Consider the following 20,694-nt stretch of genomic DNA (forward strand, 5'->3'; position numbering starts at 1 on the left):
GCGATTCTCCTGCCTCAGCCTCCCTAGTAGCTGGGATTACAGGCATGTGCCACCACGCCCGGCTAACTTTGTATTTTTAGTAGAGACGGGGTTTCTCCATATTGGTCAGGCTGGTCTGGAGCTCCCCATCTCAGGTGATCCGCCTGCCTCGGCCTCCCAAAGTGCTGGGATTACAGGCATGAGCCACCGCACCTGGCTGGAGGTGATTCTTAAAGGGCCCACGAGATGTGTATTCTCACCATGGGCAGCATTTCTTTGTTCTGGAAATTTTTCATACCACAAAAAACCTGCTAGAACTTACCATTAGCAGTCTGGTTTTATCATTTCTAAAGTCTCTTTAGCAATGGAATTAATAGCTATGAAGGGTTATATTGATGATCTTCTTTCAGAAGTAAAAGAACTTTAGAGAGCCAGTTTTTAAAAATAATCCTGAGTTTTCCTTAAAGTGTTTCACACATTCAAAGAAACATAATTTTTTGCCCTAGCTGGTATATTATTCACTTAAAAGTTAGCAACACTCATAAAAAATTTAGTATGTTTTCCTTATTACAGAATTCTTCAATGTGTAGTTTAACTTAAAATCCTGACACATGACACTGGGTAGAATATAGTTTAAGTGCTTGATGGCCTGGATGAGAATTTTGAAAGTTTCATCTGCTCCTATTTTCAGTCGTTTATGTTACTTTGGGGGAGATTCTTACATTTCACCCTCTTTGGCCATACCTCATGACACATTTGGTTGGAAATTGAGCACACAATGGATATTGCATATTAATACCATACAGATCATGGAAATAAAGTGACTGTGCTGTAACTTAAAACAGTGTGAAATCCAAACCACCAAACAAGCTATTTCCAGAAAGGAACCAACACACACTGACAAATGTCACCCAGTTCAATTCTTTTTAATGCATGCATTTGCATAGTTAAGCATCTTATTCAAAGTATATTTTAAATAATTCTATTCTCAGCATGCATGCTCTCAGTAGGCGAGTGGACAATTGAGGTATAAAGCAAAGCCAAAATTATGCAGCTCACAAAAGGAATGCCTCTCCTCTGCAGGGTTAAGTAATAAAAGGGACCTACTCAAAGGGTTGATTAAAATAACTACATTACTAACCCCCTTCTAAGGAGCCCCAAACAAACACATCTATTGCCACGCACTTTCAGTGTGACCTCGCCGAATATTAGATTACGCTAATGGCAATTGTTCAGGCAAGTGATTTTTAAAAATACTTAATACTAATCAGCATCAGTAAGACCATAAGCCAGTTTAAAAAAGAAAAAAATCTAGACTCTTTTAAAGTTAAGAATTCTACTGGTTTGCACTAGTTGTCCTGACACATTTGAGCTTTTCTCACTGCTAAATATTTCCTCAATTCCTCATACTCTCCAATTAATTTTAGATAAAATTGTTACTGTGTAGAATGTATTTTTTCAATCTACCTACATCCCTGGGTAGCTCATTATAGACTGTTACCATGGCAATAGGCAATGAACAACAGAATTAAGTGGCCTCCATACCATGGTGATAATTTTTCGGTTCACCTTATTAATGATCCCATAATGGTAGAGATTGGCTATTTCTTTTGAAACTAGTAACCCCCTCAGCTTAAAGCAGTTTGGATTCACAAAACAATGCTAAACTCCTAGCTCTGGTCTCTGTGTTTATTTCATTCGTAACTAGTATCTAGAAGCAAGCAAGAGATAAATGTTGGACATAAACATTTTTGCCTTCTCTTGCATCTTATGACCACAGTAGTATTTGATGCTAATCTTGATAGCTATGATCTAGTATTACCTCTGTGTAATATGTTTCCAGTTTTACCAATGATCCGATGACTTGCCACTTGGTTTGTAGTTGGTGATTAAATTTTACCATCACTCCTTTAACCTCTGTAAAATATTCAAAAAGACCCAACTCAGTAGGTTAAAATAGCCTTTGATTGTGTATTTGTAATGTATTTAGAGATCACTTCAATCATGTTTTTATGAAGTAATGAATGATCTGCCAAGGGGTGTGTGTGAGAGAAAAAAGTAAGAGTGAGAGAGGAAGGTTGGTTCACTGGTGTTAAGACAGGCTGATGTTTTGGTTTGTATAGTTCAGTGCTTCAATCCCTTGATTTGCTGTGGCTGTACAGTTTTTAAATAGCCAAAGTCAAAGAGGAACATCCATGAGTCGTTTTCCACAAGGTTCTGGTTGAACCATCATTTTTATCTTGACTTCGTAAGGAGCCAAACAAAAAGTATACAATATGGCATTTGTCAGAGATTTTTAAATAATATTTAACCTTCTCATAATCCTGAACATCCAACAGGACCACCAAGAGGAGTGGTTTGTGTGAGCTGTCATGGCTGGACCACCTCTGGAGGCCATGTGATCACTCTAGTCTCTTTAGAATGCAGAGTTACCAAAGCAAATCCCATTTCCATTGATTTAGTTACAGGTCGGAAGTGAAAGCAAGGCAAGATGTGAAACCAGACATCCGACAGCCTCCATTCACAGACTACAGGCAGCCCCCGCTGGACTACAGGCAACCCCCAGGAGGGGACTACCAGCAGCCCCCGCCCTTGGACTACAGGCAGCCTCCCCTGCTGGACTACAGGCAGCACTCCCCCGACACCAGGCAGTACCCTCTGTCGGACTACAGGCAACCCCAGGTACCTCGTCCCGGAGAGCAGGGTGGGCCCTGACCAAGGCTTCCAGAGAACTGCAAGGAATGAAATAGGAGAGGCAGAGGAAAGAGTACCTGTCTGGGATATAGAGCTGAAGTTCTATTCCTAGTTCTGGTAACATCGGGGTAACACCTGCATCCTCAAAAACATGCTCGATAAATAAATCTATTTCAGAATAAAGCGGGACAATTAAATAAATATGGATAAATACACAAATAAATAGTGGATGAGTAGTAATGGAATAAACTAATCCCTGCTAATGCTAGCTAACTCCCTGTACATTTCCTTGTCAAAGTTTTAAAAAGGCTCTAACCTGGGACCTCGGAGAGTGCTGCTAATGCAGAAAATTTTATGGATGCTAGCAGTGGAGGTATTTTAGGTCCATAGTTTTTTACGTGGCCTCCTACCTGCCACTCTGTGATAAAGGGCCAAGCCCCTGTGCATGAGAATAAAACCAGGCCTGGCTTCACAATCCAGAGTGTAGCATCTGCCACAGCCAACAACTCTCTGTCTACACAACCAGTGTCACAGTTGTTATGATTATTTGTTGGTGTGCTTCATGTCAACTTCCTTAACTTCTCTGAGATTCAGTTTCCTGAAGGGAGAGTCTTCCTTACAGGCCAGGATGAGGATTCAACATTTAAGAAAAGAGTCAAGACCAGAGTTTGGTATCTAGAAAATATTTCCTACTTCATAACTACATATCAAGATATAAATTAAGTACAATCTCAACTCTATCAGATTACATTGTGTTTTATTATGAATTGAAGATCAACTTTATGCCCAAAGATTTTAAGAATAGTGAAGATCAGAGAATCTTGGACATACTGCATTTTAGGTAAAAGAGAAATTGATTTTGTACATTCCAACTTGATATTCAATAGTCTGTGCAACTGAGAGAACTAATTATCAGATCCCACTAAATTTCACTTTTCTAATCAGCAAACTCTGTAATTTGTATACACACACACACACACACACACACACCTGACATTTATTTATGGTGCTCAGCAGCAGTGAATGAGAAAAGTAAAAGGAGAGATGATGTCACTCAGGCCTATCTGTAATCATTCCACATTTGCCAAGTAAACTGATGAATACCAAAGTAAACAAGCTACACAGTAATTCTTTGATGACCAAGTAAACTGTGCTGTGGCCTGCTCAAACCTTTGGAATTTTGTCTTTCATATGGATAGTTTATGAAGTCAGATTACGACTTCTCCGAACATCATGTCATTTGGAATACATTAACTAAGAGACAGAAGGAGAACACAGAGACTAGCCACAGAAGCTTCTCTGATAACTAAATAATTATTTATTCCATTTTCTCCCCAACCCCAAAGGATTTTGATTATTTCACTGTGGACATGGAGAAAGGAGCCAAAGGATTTGGATTCAGCATTCGTGGAGGAAGGGAATACAAAATGGATTTGTATGTGTTGAGACTGGCAGAAGATGGACCAGCAATAAGGAATGGGAGGATGAGGGTAAGAACAGTCTCTTTTTATAGAATTGCTTAATTTTGAAAGAAAAACCGACTGTGGTATTGGAAGAGTACTGAAGCATGCTGTCAAGCAGGGTTCCTGTAGGTTTGCCCTCTTTCTAGTTCATGATCACCCAGTTTCTTAAAGGTTTGGCCACATGCTATTTTATAATATCTCTCATTCTCATTTTTCTGCTGATGACCTTCTAATTGATTAACCTCAATTAAGTGCTATGTTTCTAAAGAGCAAATGAAAGAAATCTAAGAAATAGCTTGAAAAGGAAACATTATTGCTCCATAATTCTTTCCATGCTTTGATGATTCTGTTTTGATTAAGGTTGAATCTTTTGAAATTTATTTTTAGTTTTGTGCTTTTTCCCCCATATTGATTAATCACATGGTTTTGCGGGACTTTTGGGAAATTTTTCCTTTGTGTTGACTGGTCTTTTGGTTTGAAACTGGGCAGACAGAAGCATTAGGAGAAAAAGGGATTTGGCTTCTTGGATACAGGTTGTTCTTAAAAATGACAGCAGGGGCCGGGCGTGGTGGCTCCCACCGGTAATCCCAGCACTTTGGGAGGCTGAGGCAGGTGGATCACAAGGCCAAGAGATTGAGAACAACCTGGCTAACACTGTGAAACCCCATCTCTACTAAAAATACAAAAAAAATTAGCCGGGTATGGTGGCGGGCGCCTGTAGTCCTAGCTACTCAGGAGGCTGAGGCAGGAGAATCGCTTGAGCCCAGGGAGGCAGAGGTTGCAGTGAGCCAAGATTGCACCACTGCACTCCAGCCTGGGCAACAGAGTGAGACTCTGTCTCAAGGAAAAAAAAAAAAAAAGACAGCAGCTAGAAATTTTCCAATTAGAGTATAAGTTAAGAGTAGATCTTTTCATTTAATAATTACTTTGAGGCATCTGATTGATGGGTAACAGATTCTTCATTTAAGGGTACAAAACAAAGCTTGTTAACAATATAAAATATTAGTCTCTTTCTCTCTCTCTCTCTCTCTCTCTGTGTGTGTGTGTGTGTGTGTGTGTGCGTGTGTGTGTATGAATAAAATCTAGAATTTATTCTTGCCCTCCCTCCTGCCTCTTTAAGTTAATAAAGAAAAGCCGTGGCTTTGGGGTTCCGGAACCTCGGGTTTTTGTGCAGAGCCTCACCAACCAATTTTCCCTGACGGCTGAATCTGCTATTTCTACCACCAAGTCTATATTTCTATGATACGCATTTCCAAGTCAGGGGATTATCCACAGTCCAAAAGCAGAAGGCATGCACATCATGTCTTTGTTTCTCCCTCCCACCATGACAGCTGGGAAGCATCCGAGTTGGAATTTAAACCCAGGCAGGGCTGACACCAGAGGCTGGCAGCCCTCGCCCTGATCTAGCACCAGCCTCCTCTTATCCCATCTAGCCCTGATTTGAAGATGGGACTCCACATGGTTTCCTGGCTCTACAGCTTCCCTATAAGCCAGAAGGACACTTTCTTAACCTGCTGTAAGGCCAGCTCACAAGCAGTTAAGTAAAACAAAATTATCTTTCCAGTGCAGGTGAAACACAGCAGGAAGACCACGTGCAAAATGGCCAGAGCCCTGTGAGAGATAGAGACCCATGGTGGACTACAGGGCTGGTCTCTGTAGGTTACAAACAGTGGCCATGTATTTTAACAAGGGGTCTAAATGACTCGCTGCTGGATATACACAGTACTCCCAAGGCAAAGAAGCCTAAATAGAGAAATAGCCTTGCAGGAAAAGATGCCTCTTTCTTACAGAATTTAAGCCAGAGCAATGGTTCTCAGCATGGTTCCTGGCATCAGCATCACCTGGAAACTTGGTAGAAATGCAGATTCTCTAGCCCCACCCAAACCTGCTGAATCAGAAATTCTAGGAGTGGGGTCACCAGGCTATGTTTTAGGAAGCTCTTCAGGTGAAACTCTGAGGTTTTACCTTCCGAGGTTTTATTATAGATACCTGTGTCAACTGCAATCCAAAAATATTACATAAAATTTTTCAGAAATAATTATAAATTTTAAATTGTGCAGCTTTGTAAGTATTGTGCTGAAATTTTGTCCTTCCCAGAAGGTGAAACAGCCCTTTATCCATACTGTAGATGCTACCTGCCCATTGGTTACTCAGCAGCCCTCTGGATTATCAGATTGACTATCATGGTATCGCACTGCCCGTGTTCAAGTAACTGTTATTTTACTTATTAATGGCCCCAAAGTGCAAGAGTAGTGATGCTGGCATTTTGTTATAATTGTTCTTTTTTTTATTGTTTTTGATCCCTTGCTGTGCCTAGTTTGTAAATTAAACTTTATCGTAGATATGTAGAGGGAAAACAGTGTATATAGGGTTAGTTCTGCCTGTGATTTCAGGCATCCACTGGAGATGTTGGAATATATGCAAGAGGTATGAGGGGGAACTACTGTATTCACTTTATCAAAAAACCAGTGGAGAGTAGCAAGTTTTGACTTTAATTATTATACTAGATGGTTTTTCAACATCAGTTAATACTGATGTATTAAAAATTGAATAGATAAAATAAAACACAATCTGTGAATGCAGAAAATAAGGGGAATAATAAATAGAGATACATCATTGTCACGTCTGATTGCTTTTGTCCAGTCAGTCAAGAAGGCTGGCGTCATAAGAGAAACACAATGGACATTCAGATTTTAAGGAAAATGATAACAAATTATTAGAAAATATTACTGGATCTGTTTATAAAATGAAGACTCATGTTTGTAAAGTAGCCTAATAAAATTGGGAGGGATGAAATTTTCATAGCTAGTGAATAAAATCTCTGATACAAAGCTCCTAGGAATATAACCTAATTAAAACCAAAACTAAATAGAGAACACAGGCAAAAAATAATGAACATAAAAAATAATATTGGCGAAGCTCAGTAAAACAAGGAATGTAAGAAATCAGGAGACATTTGGAGGGAAAGAATAGAAATTCTAAGTGCTTAATTAAAAATCTGAGAGTCAAGTTAAAAGAGAAATCTGAAAGGAGATCAAGTTTGCTCTTAAAATGGTAAAATATTTTCCTGTTTCCATAAAAGTGTAATATAGTTTGCATTTCCATAAAATGTATTTTTATGATGAAAAAGAACTATTTCATAACTTCATCACCTGCAGCTGAGTACCATTTGTGTTTGCCTATTTAGCATCACATAAGCTTATTTATAAGATGGTTTACCTCCTTTCTGAAACTCACATGATGCAAAAGTCTGCCTGCAATGGGCTTTGGAATGACTAAAACATGTTGTTCAACTAATCAATGCACAAAAAAGATATCACTTGCCCATCTTTTTTTTAGAGGAAAAGCAACATTCCCTGAAATTAGCTTCTTTTAAATTTGTCACCTTTCCTTCTATAGACCAGATATAACTAGTCAATACAAAAGCATCCTGGTTTATATATTGTTTTTATTAAACATAAAACCATTTACAAGAATATTTCTAACATATGTAATAAGTATAAATACTAACAATGATTCAAGGGCCCATGAACCCATAGCCCCACTTAAAAAACAGAACATTACCAAGCTCCCATGATTTCATTCTCCTCCTACTCTCCAGCCCTCAGAGGGAACCACCTTCCACCTTCCTAAATAAAGCACTTGACATTTCTTCTATTGTTACCACAGATGTGTGTATCTCTCAACTATAACCTCTAGCTTTGCGCACTTTGTGAACTTTATGTAACTGAACCATTCTGTACATGTTCTTCTCTATGGTTCGCTTTCTATATGTTATGTTCATGAGATTCATCCAAGGTTGGTGCATGAAGCTATAGTTCATTTATTTTTCACTGCTATAAATTATTTCATTATGTGAATATGCTACAACCTATAATAATTATCTATTTTTCCATTTTATGGACATTTGAGATTTTCCCTGTCAATTTACACTTTGGTTGTTTCCAAGTTTGTTGTAACTCATACAATCTTTGTACATCTTTCCTGCTGTACCTATGCAAGACTTTCTCTAGACTAGACTATATGCCTTGGAGGGCACAAGTTTAACTTACCTAAGTAACACAAAAGTATTGTCCAAGGTGGTTTTACAAAGTTATATTTGTATTAGCACGTAAAAAAGTTTTTCTTACTACACACACTCACAAGATTTGTACTTCAGACTTTTAAACTCTCATTCTGGTAGGTAGAAAATGATATATTTTAGATTTGGATTTGCATTTCTTGATTACAAATCATATTCATCATTTTTTCTTATATTTATTAGACTTTCATGTTCTCTCTTAAATAAAAAATGCCTGTACATGTATTTCCTCATTTTCTGTTGAATATTTCTTCATGTTGATCATAGAAGTGCTTATATATCATTGGTGATCATTTTTCATCAATTAATGTGATATGGATATCTTATGCCAGCTTATGGCTTGTAGTTTCACTTTCTTTATGATGCTCCTTGATAATGAGAAACTCTTAATATTAGTGGAATTGGCTTAACCCTTTTTCTCTTTATAGTTTCTACTTTCTGTGTCTTGTTTGAGAAATCATTCTCCAAGACATGGTCTTAAACATCTTCTCTTATATCTTCTTCTAAAAGTTGTATAGTTTTACTTTCTATATCTAAGTATTTAATCACCTACAGTTGATTTCTCAGTATGATATAAGGTAGAACCTCAATCTCAATTTTTCCATATGGATAACCACATGTCACAGCATCATTATTTAATGAGTATTTCTTTGTCCCACCCCCCACCAATCTGCAATGACGGCTCTATAATAAATTAAATTTCTATAAATGCAATGGTCTGTATACGGATTCTTTATACTCTTCTGCTAGTCTATTTGTCTATCTCTGCATCAATGCCATACTTAGCTACCTTTTAATGAATGTTGAGTTTTGTATGGGGAAACTTTCTCTCCCCCAGACACACATCTTAATTCTTCAGAGGTGTTTGGATGTTCTTGAGCTTTTGCCCTTCCACATAATTTTAGAATTTTCTTGTCAAGGTTTTTTTTTTTTTTTTTTTTTTTTGAGACGGAGCCTTGCCCTGTCGTCTGGGCTGGAGTGCAGTGGCACGATCTCGGCAGAGCCTACCGGGTTCACACCATTTTCCTGCCTCAGCCTCCCGAGTAGCTGGGACTACAGGCACCTGCCACCACGCCCAGCTAATTTTTTTGTATTTTTAGTAGAGACGGGGTTTCGCCGTGTCAGCCAGGATGGTCTCGATCTCCTGACCTCATGATCTGCCCACCTTGGCCTCCCAAAGTGCTGGGATTACAGGCATGAGCCACTGCGCCCGACCGCTTGTCAAGTTTCTAAAAAATCCTGTTAGAATTTTATTGGAAATGCTTGAAATCCATGTATAAATGTGGAAAAATTTACATCTTTATAATATTGAGTCTTTCTATGAACATGATGTAATCCATTTATGTAGATTTTCCATAAAGTGCTTAAAGTTTTATAGCTTTCTCCATAACATACCTGCAAATATCTTAGACTGATTCTCAGGCACTTTTTGTGTTTTATTTTTACTCTTGAATACAGTATTTTTTAAATCTTTACACAAATGAACGTGTTGAGTGAATATATGCTTTTATTATTTTTAACCCAGTCTTCTTTTCTTCATTTTTTAAGAGCAGTTTTAGGTTCACAGCAAAATTGAGAAGAAGGTACAGAGATTTTCCATATACTCCCTGCCCCACACATGCACAGCCTCCTCTCTATCAACATTCCCCACCAGACTGGTATATTTGTTACAATGGACGAATAAGTATTGACACACCATTATCACCCAGAGTCCATAGTTCACAGTATGGTTCAGTCTTGGTGTTGTACATTCTTTTTTTTTTTTTTTTTTTGAGGAGTCTCGCTCTGTCACCCAGGCAGGAGTGCAGTGGCACAATCTTGGCTCACTGCAACCTCCGCTTCCCGGGTTCAAGCAATTCTTCTGCCTCAGCCTCCCACTGGGACTACAGGCACGTACCACCACACCCGGCTAATTTTTTTGTATTTTTAGTACAGACGGGGTTTCACCGTGTTAGCCAGGATGGTCTCTATACCCTGACCTCGTGATCTGCCTTCCTCAGTCTCCCAAAGTGCTGGGATTACAGGCATGAGCTACCGTGCCCAGCCAGTGTTGTACATTCAGTGAGTTTGGACAAATGTATAATGGCATGGATCCACATTATAGTATCAGAAAGAGTAATTTCACCTAAAAATCCTCCGTGTTCCACTATTCATTCCTCCCTCCCCACTAACCCCTGGCAACCACTGATCTTTTTACTGTCTGCAGAGTTTTGCCTTTTCCACCATGTCATATAGTTGGAATCATACAGTATGTAGTAGCCTTTTCAGATGGACTTCTTTCACTTAGTATGCATTTAACTTTCCTCCATGTCTTTTAATGGCTTAACAGTTCATTTCTTTTAGTGCTGAATAATATTCCATTGTCTGGATGCACTACTGATTTTGGCAATTATGAATAAAGCTGCTATCAATATTTGTGTGCAGATTTTTGTGTGGACATAAGTTTCCAAGTTCTTTGAGTAAAAACCAAGGAATGCAATTGCTGGATCATATGATACAAGTATGTTGAATTTTGTAAGAAACAACCACCAGTCTTCCAAATTGGCTATACCATTTTACATTCCCACCAGTGACGATTAATATCTCCATATCCTCATCAGCATTTGGTTCCATCATTGTTATGGATTTTGGCCATTCTGATAGGCATGCAGTGGTATCTCATTGTTGTTTTAATTTACATTTCCTTGATGGCATATGATGTGGAGCATCTTTTCATATGCTAATCTGCCATATGTATATCTTCTTTGGTGAGGTATCTGTTAAGGTGTTTGGGCCACTTTTTATCAGGTTATTTTTCTTTTTATTGTTGAGTTTTAGGAGTTCTTTGTACATTTTGGATAACAGTCCCTTATCAGACACATCTTTCATAAATACTTTCTCCTAGTCTGTGGCTTATCGTTTTATTCTCTTGACAGTGTCTTTTGCAGAGCAGAAATTTTTAATTTTAATGAAATCCAGCTTCCTAATTATTTCTTTCATAGATTATGCCTTTTGTGTCATATCTAAAAAGTCATTGCCAAATTCAAGGTCTTATAGGTTTTCTCCTATCTTATAGGAGTTTCATTATCTTATAGGAGTTTCATATAAGTTATCTTATAGGAGTTTCATAGTTTTGCATTTTACATTTAGATCAGGATCCATTTTGAGTTAATTTTTGTGAAAGGTGTTTTGGTCTGTGTCTTGACTCATTTTTTTTTTTTTTGCATGTGGATGTCCAGTTGTTCCAGTACCATTTGTTGAAAAAACTGTTTTTTCTTCATTGCATCACCTTTGCTCCTTTGTCAAAGATTAGTTGACTATATTTATGCAGGTCTATTTCAGTCTATTCTGTTCCATTGATCTATTTGTCTATTCTTTCACTAATACCACACTGTCCTGATTACTGTGGCTTTATAGTAAGTCTTGAAGGTAAGTAGGGTCAGTCTTCCAACTTTATTCTTCTCCTGGCTATAGTATTTTTAATGTAATTTTAAAATTAACTGTTAACCAGTGAAGAGAAAGGCAACTGAATTTTGTATATTGATCAATTATATCAGGCAAAATTCACTGAACTCTCTTATTACTTCAAATAATTTATCTATACCTACCTCTGGATTTTCTGCATAAAAATCACATTTTCTAGAATTAGAGTTTTGGGGTTTTTTTCCTTTTAAATCCTTTTATTTCTTTTCTTAAAATTTCATTGGCTTGGCTTACTGTATGATGCTGAATAGAAGTGGTCAAAGCAGGCACTTTTGTTTATGTCTAATCTTAAAAAGAATGCTTTTTAAAATTTCATTAAACATGATGTTTAATAGGTTTTTATAGATAACCTTCATCAGATTAAAGATGTTTTCTTCTATTACTAGTTTGCTAGGAGAGTTTATTATGAGTAGATGTTGAATTTTGTCTGCTTTTTCTGCATCCATAGACAATACCATCTGATCTTTTTCTTTTATATGGTAATTAATATGATTAAACATATTAAAGGATTTTTATGGTTCAGTTACTCTTGAGTTCCTGGGATGAGCCTTATTTATTCAAGATGTATCATTTTTATGCATTGATCAATTCAATTTTCTGTTATTTCCTTTAAGATTTTTATATCTATATTATTGAGTAAGATTGGCCTATAATTTTCTTGTAGTATCTTGGAATGATTTTGATATTAATGTTACCCTAACCTTATAAAATGAGAAATAGAATAATCCTTTTTGTTGCTGGTGTTTACAGTTGTTGTCTGGGAAAGTTTATGTATGTTTTGAATTATCCTTGAATGTTTGGTGGAAGACACCTGCAAACTCATCCAGATCTAGTATGTTTTCTTCATGTGAAAGTTTTAGTTCACTAATTATGTTTCTATAGTAATTATCTTCAGATTTTCTATTTCTTTTTAAGTCTATTCTGATAAACTGCTTTTCTTCCTAATAATTTACCTATTTCATCTTAGTTTTCAAACTTTTTATATCATTTTTATTTTTATTTTATTTTATTTTTGAGACAGGATCTTTCTTTGTCACCCAGGCTGGAGTGCAGTGGTACAAACATGGCTCACTGCAGCATCAACCTCCTGAGCTCAAGTAATCCTCCCACCTCAGCCTCCCAAGTAGCAAGGACCACAGGTGTGCACCACCACACCTGGCTGATGTGTTTCTTTCATGTAGAGATGGCTCTCACTATATTGCCTAGGCTGGTCTCAAACTTCTGGGCTCAAGCAATACTACTGCTTCGGCCTCCCAAAGTGCTAGGATTACAGATGGGAGCCATCACACCTCACCTGTCTCCTATTTTTAATGTTTGGAGTATTTGTATTTCTGTCTCTTTCATTTGACTACTGTTGTGGTATTCCATTTTTCTGTATTAATCATGCCAAAGATGTTCAATTTTCTTTTATTCTTTTCAAAGAGTCAGCTTACGTATTTGTCTTCTTGCTTATTCATTTCTGTTTTTATACTTAATATTTCATTCCATCCATTCTTTCTGGGGTTTACTCTGTTGTGCTTTTTTTTTTTTTCTGAGTTGGATGCTTAGAGTAGTAGTTCTTAGGCTTTCTTCATTTCTATTAATATACAAATTTAAGGCTGTAGATTTAATATGTAGTATGTTCATTAAGTTCCAAATACATTCTAATTTCCACTGTGATTTCTTCTTTGACTCGTGAATTATTTAGAAGGTGTTTTTGTTTTTTTATTTCTGACTGTATGGGGATTTTCTAGTTTAGTTTTCCACTCTTAATTTGTCTTCAGAGAAAATACTCCACAAGATTTCAGTCTTTCAATTTTGTTGCAACTTGCTACAAACTTGGCCTAATATGTTGCATTTTTTATATATGATCCATGTGTGCTTGGAAAGAATGTGCATTCTGCAATTGTTGAGTGCCGTATTGTATAGATGTGTTCATTGGATAAAGTTTGGTTATTGAACTATTCAACTATTTTATAGTCTTACTAATTTTTATCTATTTGATCTATTAAATACTGGGGTAGGTTCTTAAAAATCTTTGCTAACGGTTTTGCAAATTTTTCTTTGAAAAGCTATCAACTTTTTTTTAATAGAAATGGGGCCTCACAATTTTGCCCAGGCTGGTCTTAAACTCCTGAGCTCAAGCAGTCCTCCTGCCTCGGCCTCCCAAAGTGCTGGGATTACAGGCATCAGCCAACACACCCAGCCTGAAGAGCTATCAACTTTTACTTTGTATGTTTTGAGGACATGTTTTTTGGTACTCATGTATTTCTTTTATTTTCCAGGTGAATCAAATCCTTCTCATTATGTAGTGACCTACTGTATCTCTGTCAATGCTTTTTGCTTTAAAGTCGGTCTGATATTATTATAAGCATGCTAGTTTTCTTTGGTATGTCTCTTTTATCCTTTTGCTTTTAACCATTCTGTGTCTTTATACTGTATGTGTTTCTCTGGCCTATTAACCTGGATTTTTTATATTTTAACAATATATTTCGCCATGGTCATTTCAGTCAATTTACATTAATTTTATTTACTTATACTTGTATTTAATTCTATCATTGTTGTTCTTTTCCTATTAGTTTCACTTATTCTATCTTACCCTTTTTATTTTTTCAACTCTCTTTTGAATTGTTCTTTGGGGTTCCAGTTCATGCAAGGATCTCCTATTAGACTTTCCATTTGTAGCCCCTAAGCTGATTTTCTATCGTTATTGCCTAGTCATCAAAATGGAAACTCAAGGTTCCCAAGAATCAGTAGTTATTTTCTGGCTACAAGCTGCCTTTGGTACTTGTTTACCTTCCAGGAGTCTTATTCTCACTTTGCTTTTGGCATCAGATGATTCTTTACTTTCTTCCCTATTCAGCAATGGTAAGGTTAGGGAATCTAATCCACCATATTGCTATAAACAGCAATTAGTAACATTTACCTTTAACGACCAAGTTACAGTAGCTGCAACCACTTCCAGCTTTAGAGCTGGCAGTTGCCCCTCTCACAGTGTGTCCACAGAGGAGCCCCAGAGGGTGCCCCCCGTGTGCCCGCTGCATTCATTCTGTAGCGTACGTCCTTATCTTCCTCTCCAACTCCAGTCCCCACTTGTGTGAGTCCCCTGCCCACAAAGTCACTAATGAGTTCTTGCCACTGCCACACAGTCCTGCCTGAGAACACACTCCACAGTCAAGGGGCTGGCACTGTGATCCCTAGGGCTCCCTCATGCACTCCTGGGTCGTGGGCACAGAGAAGCATGGTCCCCTCAACCCTGCCACACACTGTCACCTCAGCACTGCAGAATCCCATTTTATCTTCCACAGGACCCAGGTGGCTTGTCTGGGCCATAAATGTGCAGGCCTGCCTGGCCGGAGGCTTTGCCTGGACTGGGGAGGAGCCTCTTCATAGCTTGCTCATATCCTGCCATTGGGATTGAATGGCATGGCATACAGTCTTGAAATGATATGCCCCTGAGTTCAGAGAAACAAAGCATTAAGGCTGATTCCCTTAACAAAGACTGTCACATGGGCACAGAATTTCCCAGTGGGAAAAAGTTGGGTAAAACAGTGATATATCCCCATTGGTGAGTTTATCTGTTTGAGGCCTCCAGTCATTGGTGCACAATTTATATCTACTTCATTTATTTCAATCACCTAAGATACTTTCATTGATCAGCTCTCTTAAGCTCACTCCATTTCTTCCTTGCCCTGAAGACTTGCTTAGAGGAAAATTCTTATCTGTCATAGTGACTTTCTTGTCCATTTGTTTTCCTCCCTTGTAAGGAAATAACGAGCTAGTGAAAAAAAGCAGGAGCCTGACAGACATATTCAAATACTGGCTCAACAACTCACTGGCTGTCTAGCTCTGACCTGAACAAGTTACCCTGTCAGGGGCTCACAGCTGCTCTATAGCCTTGATCAAATACCAGGTCCTCCTGAGCAGCAGGATCAGTTGAGTCAACTCTATCAATTAGTGGAATGACAGCTTGTCCTCATATCCTGAAAGTCATTTCACAGAGAGTCAATTTTACTGATCTAATCAATGGGAATAATATTTCCAGGAAGGGTAAAGTGCCTAGTTCAATATTTCTGAAATTTCTCCTATTCTTCTGCTCTCTTGTTCTCCCCAAAGCCTGTACTTTTATTTATTAAAATACAGCCATGCATCTCTTGATGACAGGGATACATTCTGAGAAATGCATTATTAAGTGATTTTGTCATGCAAATATCAAAGAAGTACACTTACAAAAACCTAGATAGTATAGCCTCCTACACACCAGGTTACAGCTCCTACACACCAACCTATAGCTCCTAGGCTACAAACCTGGACAGCATGTTATTGTACTGAATACTGTAGGCAATTTTAACACAGTAGTATTTGTATATCTTAACATATCTAAACATAGAAAGGGTACAGTAAAAATATCATATTCTAATATTATGGGACTACCATCACATATGCAGTCCATTGTTGATCAAAACATCAGTATGTGGTGCACGACTGCACAGAGGTACACAGAGCATCTTTTAAGTAAGTATGTATGTCAAGAGGCTACAAAAGCTTTCAAATACAAATCAACTTGTATTTGCCTCTCCTCAGTCTGCTAGGTAAGATGGTTCCTTTTCAAAACACTCATCTGATCTATCTGCTTACTGTTTAAAACCCTTCCATGGCACCCCATGGTCTTTCAGGGTAAAGATCAGACCCTCGTCACAAGGCTGCCAGGCCCTGCGTGTTCTATCCCCAGTCCCCCTCCCAGCTCATCTCACACAGCTCCTCCATCCCTTGCTCTGTTATCCCACCAACCAGTCTCTCTCCCCATGCCTCTTCCTGCCCATAGGGCTTTTGCACATGTTGCTCCCTCTTCCCAAAAGGCTCTTGCCCGACCCGTTCCCCTGGGTAAGTCCTCCCCATCCTTCACATCCCAGTTCAAGCATCACTTTCTCAGAGAAGACTTCCCCGTGCTTTCCAGTTGGCTGTCATTGGCTCTCCCAGAAACAGGCACATCTTCTTCAGAGCATTTGTCACAGTGATAATTTTACATATTTGTATCTGATCACTTTATGAAGTCTGTCTCTCCAGAGCATAAGCTCTGCAAGAGCAGGAATCATGTTGCTCTGGGCTCCCCACTATACCCCAGGGCCCAATGCTGTGCACGTGGGGCACTCAGTAAATATTGACTGCTGAATGCATACGTGAACAGAAGCTGTCAAAGTACAGAACACTGCAGTTGTGTTTTCCAACTCTGCACATTCACTAGCTGTGCTTATCAAGTCCATGGCCACAAAGATACCTGATGAACCAGGACATGGGATTGCTCAGGTAACTGACTATATGAATATGTGTGGCAATTCAGTCTAACTTGCAGTCAGCTTTTTTTATAACGTGCCTCACTGTAAATACACCGCCCCTGTTTGGATACGCCTAATTAAGATTTTGTAGAATCAGTGAGGTTGTATATGCAAAACCCTATTGTGCCTAGCATTAAGAAATGCCTTTAATCTTAAACTAGGTGACATTCCAAGACTTGTTTTCCTTATATGTAAACTATCTCTCACCAAACGTGGATGACAAGGAAAGAATGGAAATAAAGTAAAATAAGGTCAAGCAGTAAATAATAAAGAACTTCAAAAGCACGGGGTATGCAAAACATGACAGAATAAAAGTTACAAAACAGGTGTGCTGGAGCCTAGTAGAAAAGGTACACAGGAAAGCAGTGCAATCTGAATGATGTGAAAGCCAGAGCTTAGCAGAATATACCAACCCCAGAGAGCTAAGCCCCGCCAGGTCAATGCAGACAAATGAGCTAAAGAAGTTGATGAAATCAAAAGCATGAGAGAAAAGAGATAACAAGTACATAAGAGGGAAATAAAGCAGCCTGTCTAGAGAAATAAAGCAATTGTGTGGGCTCAGGTAGATCATTTCGAGGAACCTGCATTGCAAAGATCGTCCACCCAATGTTTTGTCACATCTGGGTGCTGAAATTCAGCCAACCCTGAAAGCTCATCTCTGCATACAATGTGCCTAAGAGGCACATCCCGAAGACCATTGCATCCAGATGCCTGGTTGTCTCTCAGCCATCACTCTTAATCATCCTTCGGATTGTCTGCAAATGTGAGTTCTTTTCCCTTTATTATCTGGTCCTGCTCCATGCCTTTTATGAAGGAAAAGAAAAGCCTCTCACAGAGATCAAGTCCATTACCTTTTTCTTTTCAGAGTCTGACCTATGAGCACTGTGTTAAATGAGTTACATGAGCTACTTGCAGCAATGAGGGAGAGCGTGGTGTTGATTAGAGAAGAGAGCTGTGGGGAGCTCCATTGTCAGTTATTCAGGGGCTCATTACCTCACATGAGGAGGACTCCATTTCTTTGCTCTGTTTCTTCTAGTAGATGCCCAACTTTGAACCATTTCAAAAGCATCTTCCCATGAGGGCTAGTTAAAGGTTTAGTAAGGAATCAAAGGGCTGAGACTGCATCTTGGCATGGAAAGACATAGAAAGGAATTGAATACGTTAGAAGTGTGAGGAGAGTCTTTGATTTTAATTATTCATGGTGGGGGGCGGTGCCTATGGAAAAGAATGAGAAAGTTTACAAACCACTGCTGTGATCTGAAAAAATACACTTTACTTGCCTCTTCGATGAGGAGAAGGCTTGTATCATTTTCTCTTTTAAGCTTAACTGTAATTTTTCTGTCTTTGCCTGAGAATAAATTACAATTTCTTCCCTCTTCATTTTTACAAAGCAGTGTTTATGCAGATTTGTTCTCTGCTTGAGTTTCTTTGTCATTCCATCTCTCCCCCAGACCTAAAGCTTCTGGCAGATGAGCAGAGGAGTCACTCAGTTTGCCCAGTTACCTTCTACTTTCCATTTTCATCAGAAAATGGATATGAAATGCACCTTGATCATGATTCACACAGGATTTGGTTTGCAAGGCAGAGCGACTCTGAAGCTATGGAGAGCTGGGTACTCTATTCTTAAATGTGAATCTCAGGCCATTCACATTTCTTCTTTGGGGTGCCCAGAAGTGTTCTCCTGATTGGCAGTCACCATTGTCAAACCCTGTCCCCTTCTTTCCCTGTGGCTGCTTCCTAGCTCTGGCTGTGTTGAATTCAGAAATGGCATTGCTCCTGCCTGTGGAACATTGCTGCTTCCTTCTCCAGGTTGAAAAGATCTGACTCCTGCATGGTTCAACTTGACATGATACTTCTTTTTTAATAAATACAAGTAGAAATCATACAAAGGGAGAATTAAGTACTTCTCCATGTGGGGATCACCCCTGCTGGGTCCCATAATAAAACAGCACAATTCCCAAGGCAGGCTTATGTCTCATTATTTGGTCAAGCACGGTGCAGGGAAGGGGTAGGGACTGACATTCCTCATAAATACCTAGCCTGAATTTCCAACTGCCTGTTGGATGTTCAGGGCATTCATTTTTCATCTCAGACCAGCCACAAGTTGTTGTTATGCCATCTTAATGCCATCTTAGTGTCCCATCTCTTTGTATAATTATCTGCCCAAAGGATGAATATACCCCTGGTCTTTAGGATGGTATCAGCTGAATTAGTCTGTTGTGGAAGAAAAAGACTCCTCAACCTAGTAGCATGACTGTGCTTGTGTATGAGACCTTAGGAGAAGAATGAAAGCCCAGAAAGGGAAGTTAAGGGCAGATGTAAGTAAGCAAAAAGACAAATTAATGAATATTGGAAAGAGATTGTTTTCAAATACTGCCTCCCTTGCTTTAGAAAGGGAAGGGCCAGGAAAACTGGGGAATGTACTTCTATCAGGGAATTAGGAATTGGAGAACAGGGAATTGGGGGCAAGCTCCCGAGTCAGTGCTCACAATTAACTACTTAACTAGGGAGCGTGCTCAGGCCTGAGCAGGGGCTGGCCTGAAATAAGCCAATGCACCTTGCTTCAGTCTGTGTCTTTCTGTAAATGTGCACATACATTTAGGAAATATAAGTCAGGTCTCAAATTATGCATTCTTTCATTTCATTCCATTGCCACTGCCACAATACAGACCCCTTGTCTTTGCCATCCTGAACTGTTCCAGTAGCTAGATGGGTCCCACTAGCCTCAAATTTCTCCTATTCATGCTTCCTACAACTACCAAAATTGTATTTCTAGGCCGGGCGCGGTGGCTCATGCTTGTAATCCCAGCACTTTGGGAGGCCAAGGCGGGCGGATCACAAGGTCAGGAGATTGAGACCACGGTGAAACCCCGTCTCTACTAAAAATACAAAAAAAAAAAAATTAGCCGGGCGTGGTGGCGGGCGCCTGTAGTCCCAGCTACTCGGAGAGGCTGAGGCAGGAGAATGGCGTGAACCCGGGAGGCGGAGCTTGCAGTGAGCTGAGATTGCACCACTGCACTCCAGCCTGGGGAACAGAGCGAGACTCCGTCTCAAAAAAAAAAAAAAATTGTATTTCTAAATCACAGGTGTAATTAGATCACTTGTTTCCTCAAAAGTCTTCAACAGCCTGCCTTTGCTTGCAGGATAAGATCTAAATAGGTTCACAAGTTTTTTTGTTTTGTTTTGTTTTGAGACGGAGTCTCGCTATGTCTCCCAGGCTGGAGTACAGTGTCGCCATCTCAGCTCACTGCAACCTCTGCCTCCCGGATTCAGGTGATTCTCCTGCCTCAGCCTCCTGAGTAGCTGGGACTACAGGCACGTGCCACCACACCCAGCTAATTTTGTGTATTTTTAGTAGAGACAGGGTTTCACCATTTTAGCCAGGATGGTCTCGATCTTCTGATGGTCTCGTGATGCACCCACCTTGGCCTCCCAAAGTGCTGGGATTACAGGCGTGAGCCACAGGATTTCCATTTTTTTTTTTTTTTTTTTTTTTTTTTGAGACGGAGTCTTGCTCTGTTGCCCAGGCTGGACTGCAGAGGCTCGATCTGGGCTCACTGCAAGCTCTGCTTCCTGGGTTCACGCCATTCTCCTGCCTCAGTCTCCTGAGTAGCTGGGACTACAGGCACCCGCCACCACGCCCGGCTAATATTTTGTATTTTTAGTAGAGACGGGGTGGCGGGTGTCTGTAGTCCCAGCT

The 20,694-nt window shown here is 39.3% G+C and overlaps 1 protein-coding gene across 6 annotated transcripts in view; it reads left to right on the forward strand.

Annotated features, from left to right (window-relative positions):
- The window catches only part of MAGI2 (membrane associated guanylate kinase, WW and PDZ domain containing 2), a 1,482,569-nt gene that overhangs the window by 1,366,908 nt on the left and 94,967 nt on the right, over nucleotides 1-20,694 (forward strand). For all 6 annotated transcript variants that reach the window (XM_032761229.2, XM_032761230.2, XM_032761232.2 and 3 more), the window contains 2 exons: nucleotides 2,442-2,661; nucleotides 4,020-4,163. In XM_032761229.2, the coding sequence (XP_032617120.1) occupies nucleotides 2,442-2,661; nucleotides 4,020-4,163 (364 nt within the window). The remainder of the gene's footprint in view (nucleotides 1-2,441; nucleotides 2,662-4,019; nucleotides 4,164-20,694) is intronic.

The sequence above is a fragment of the Hylobates moloch genome, unplaced genomic scaffold, assembly GCF_009828535.3.
Source record: "Hylobates moloch isolate HMO894 unplaced genomic scaffold, HMol_V3 SCAFFOLD_1, whole genome shotgun sequence".
NCBI classification, from domain to species: Eukaryota; Metazoa; Chordata; class Mammalia; order Primates; family Hylobatidae; genus Hylobates; species Hylobates moloch.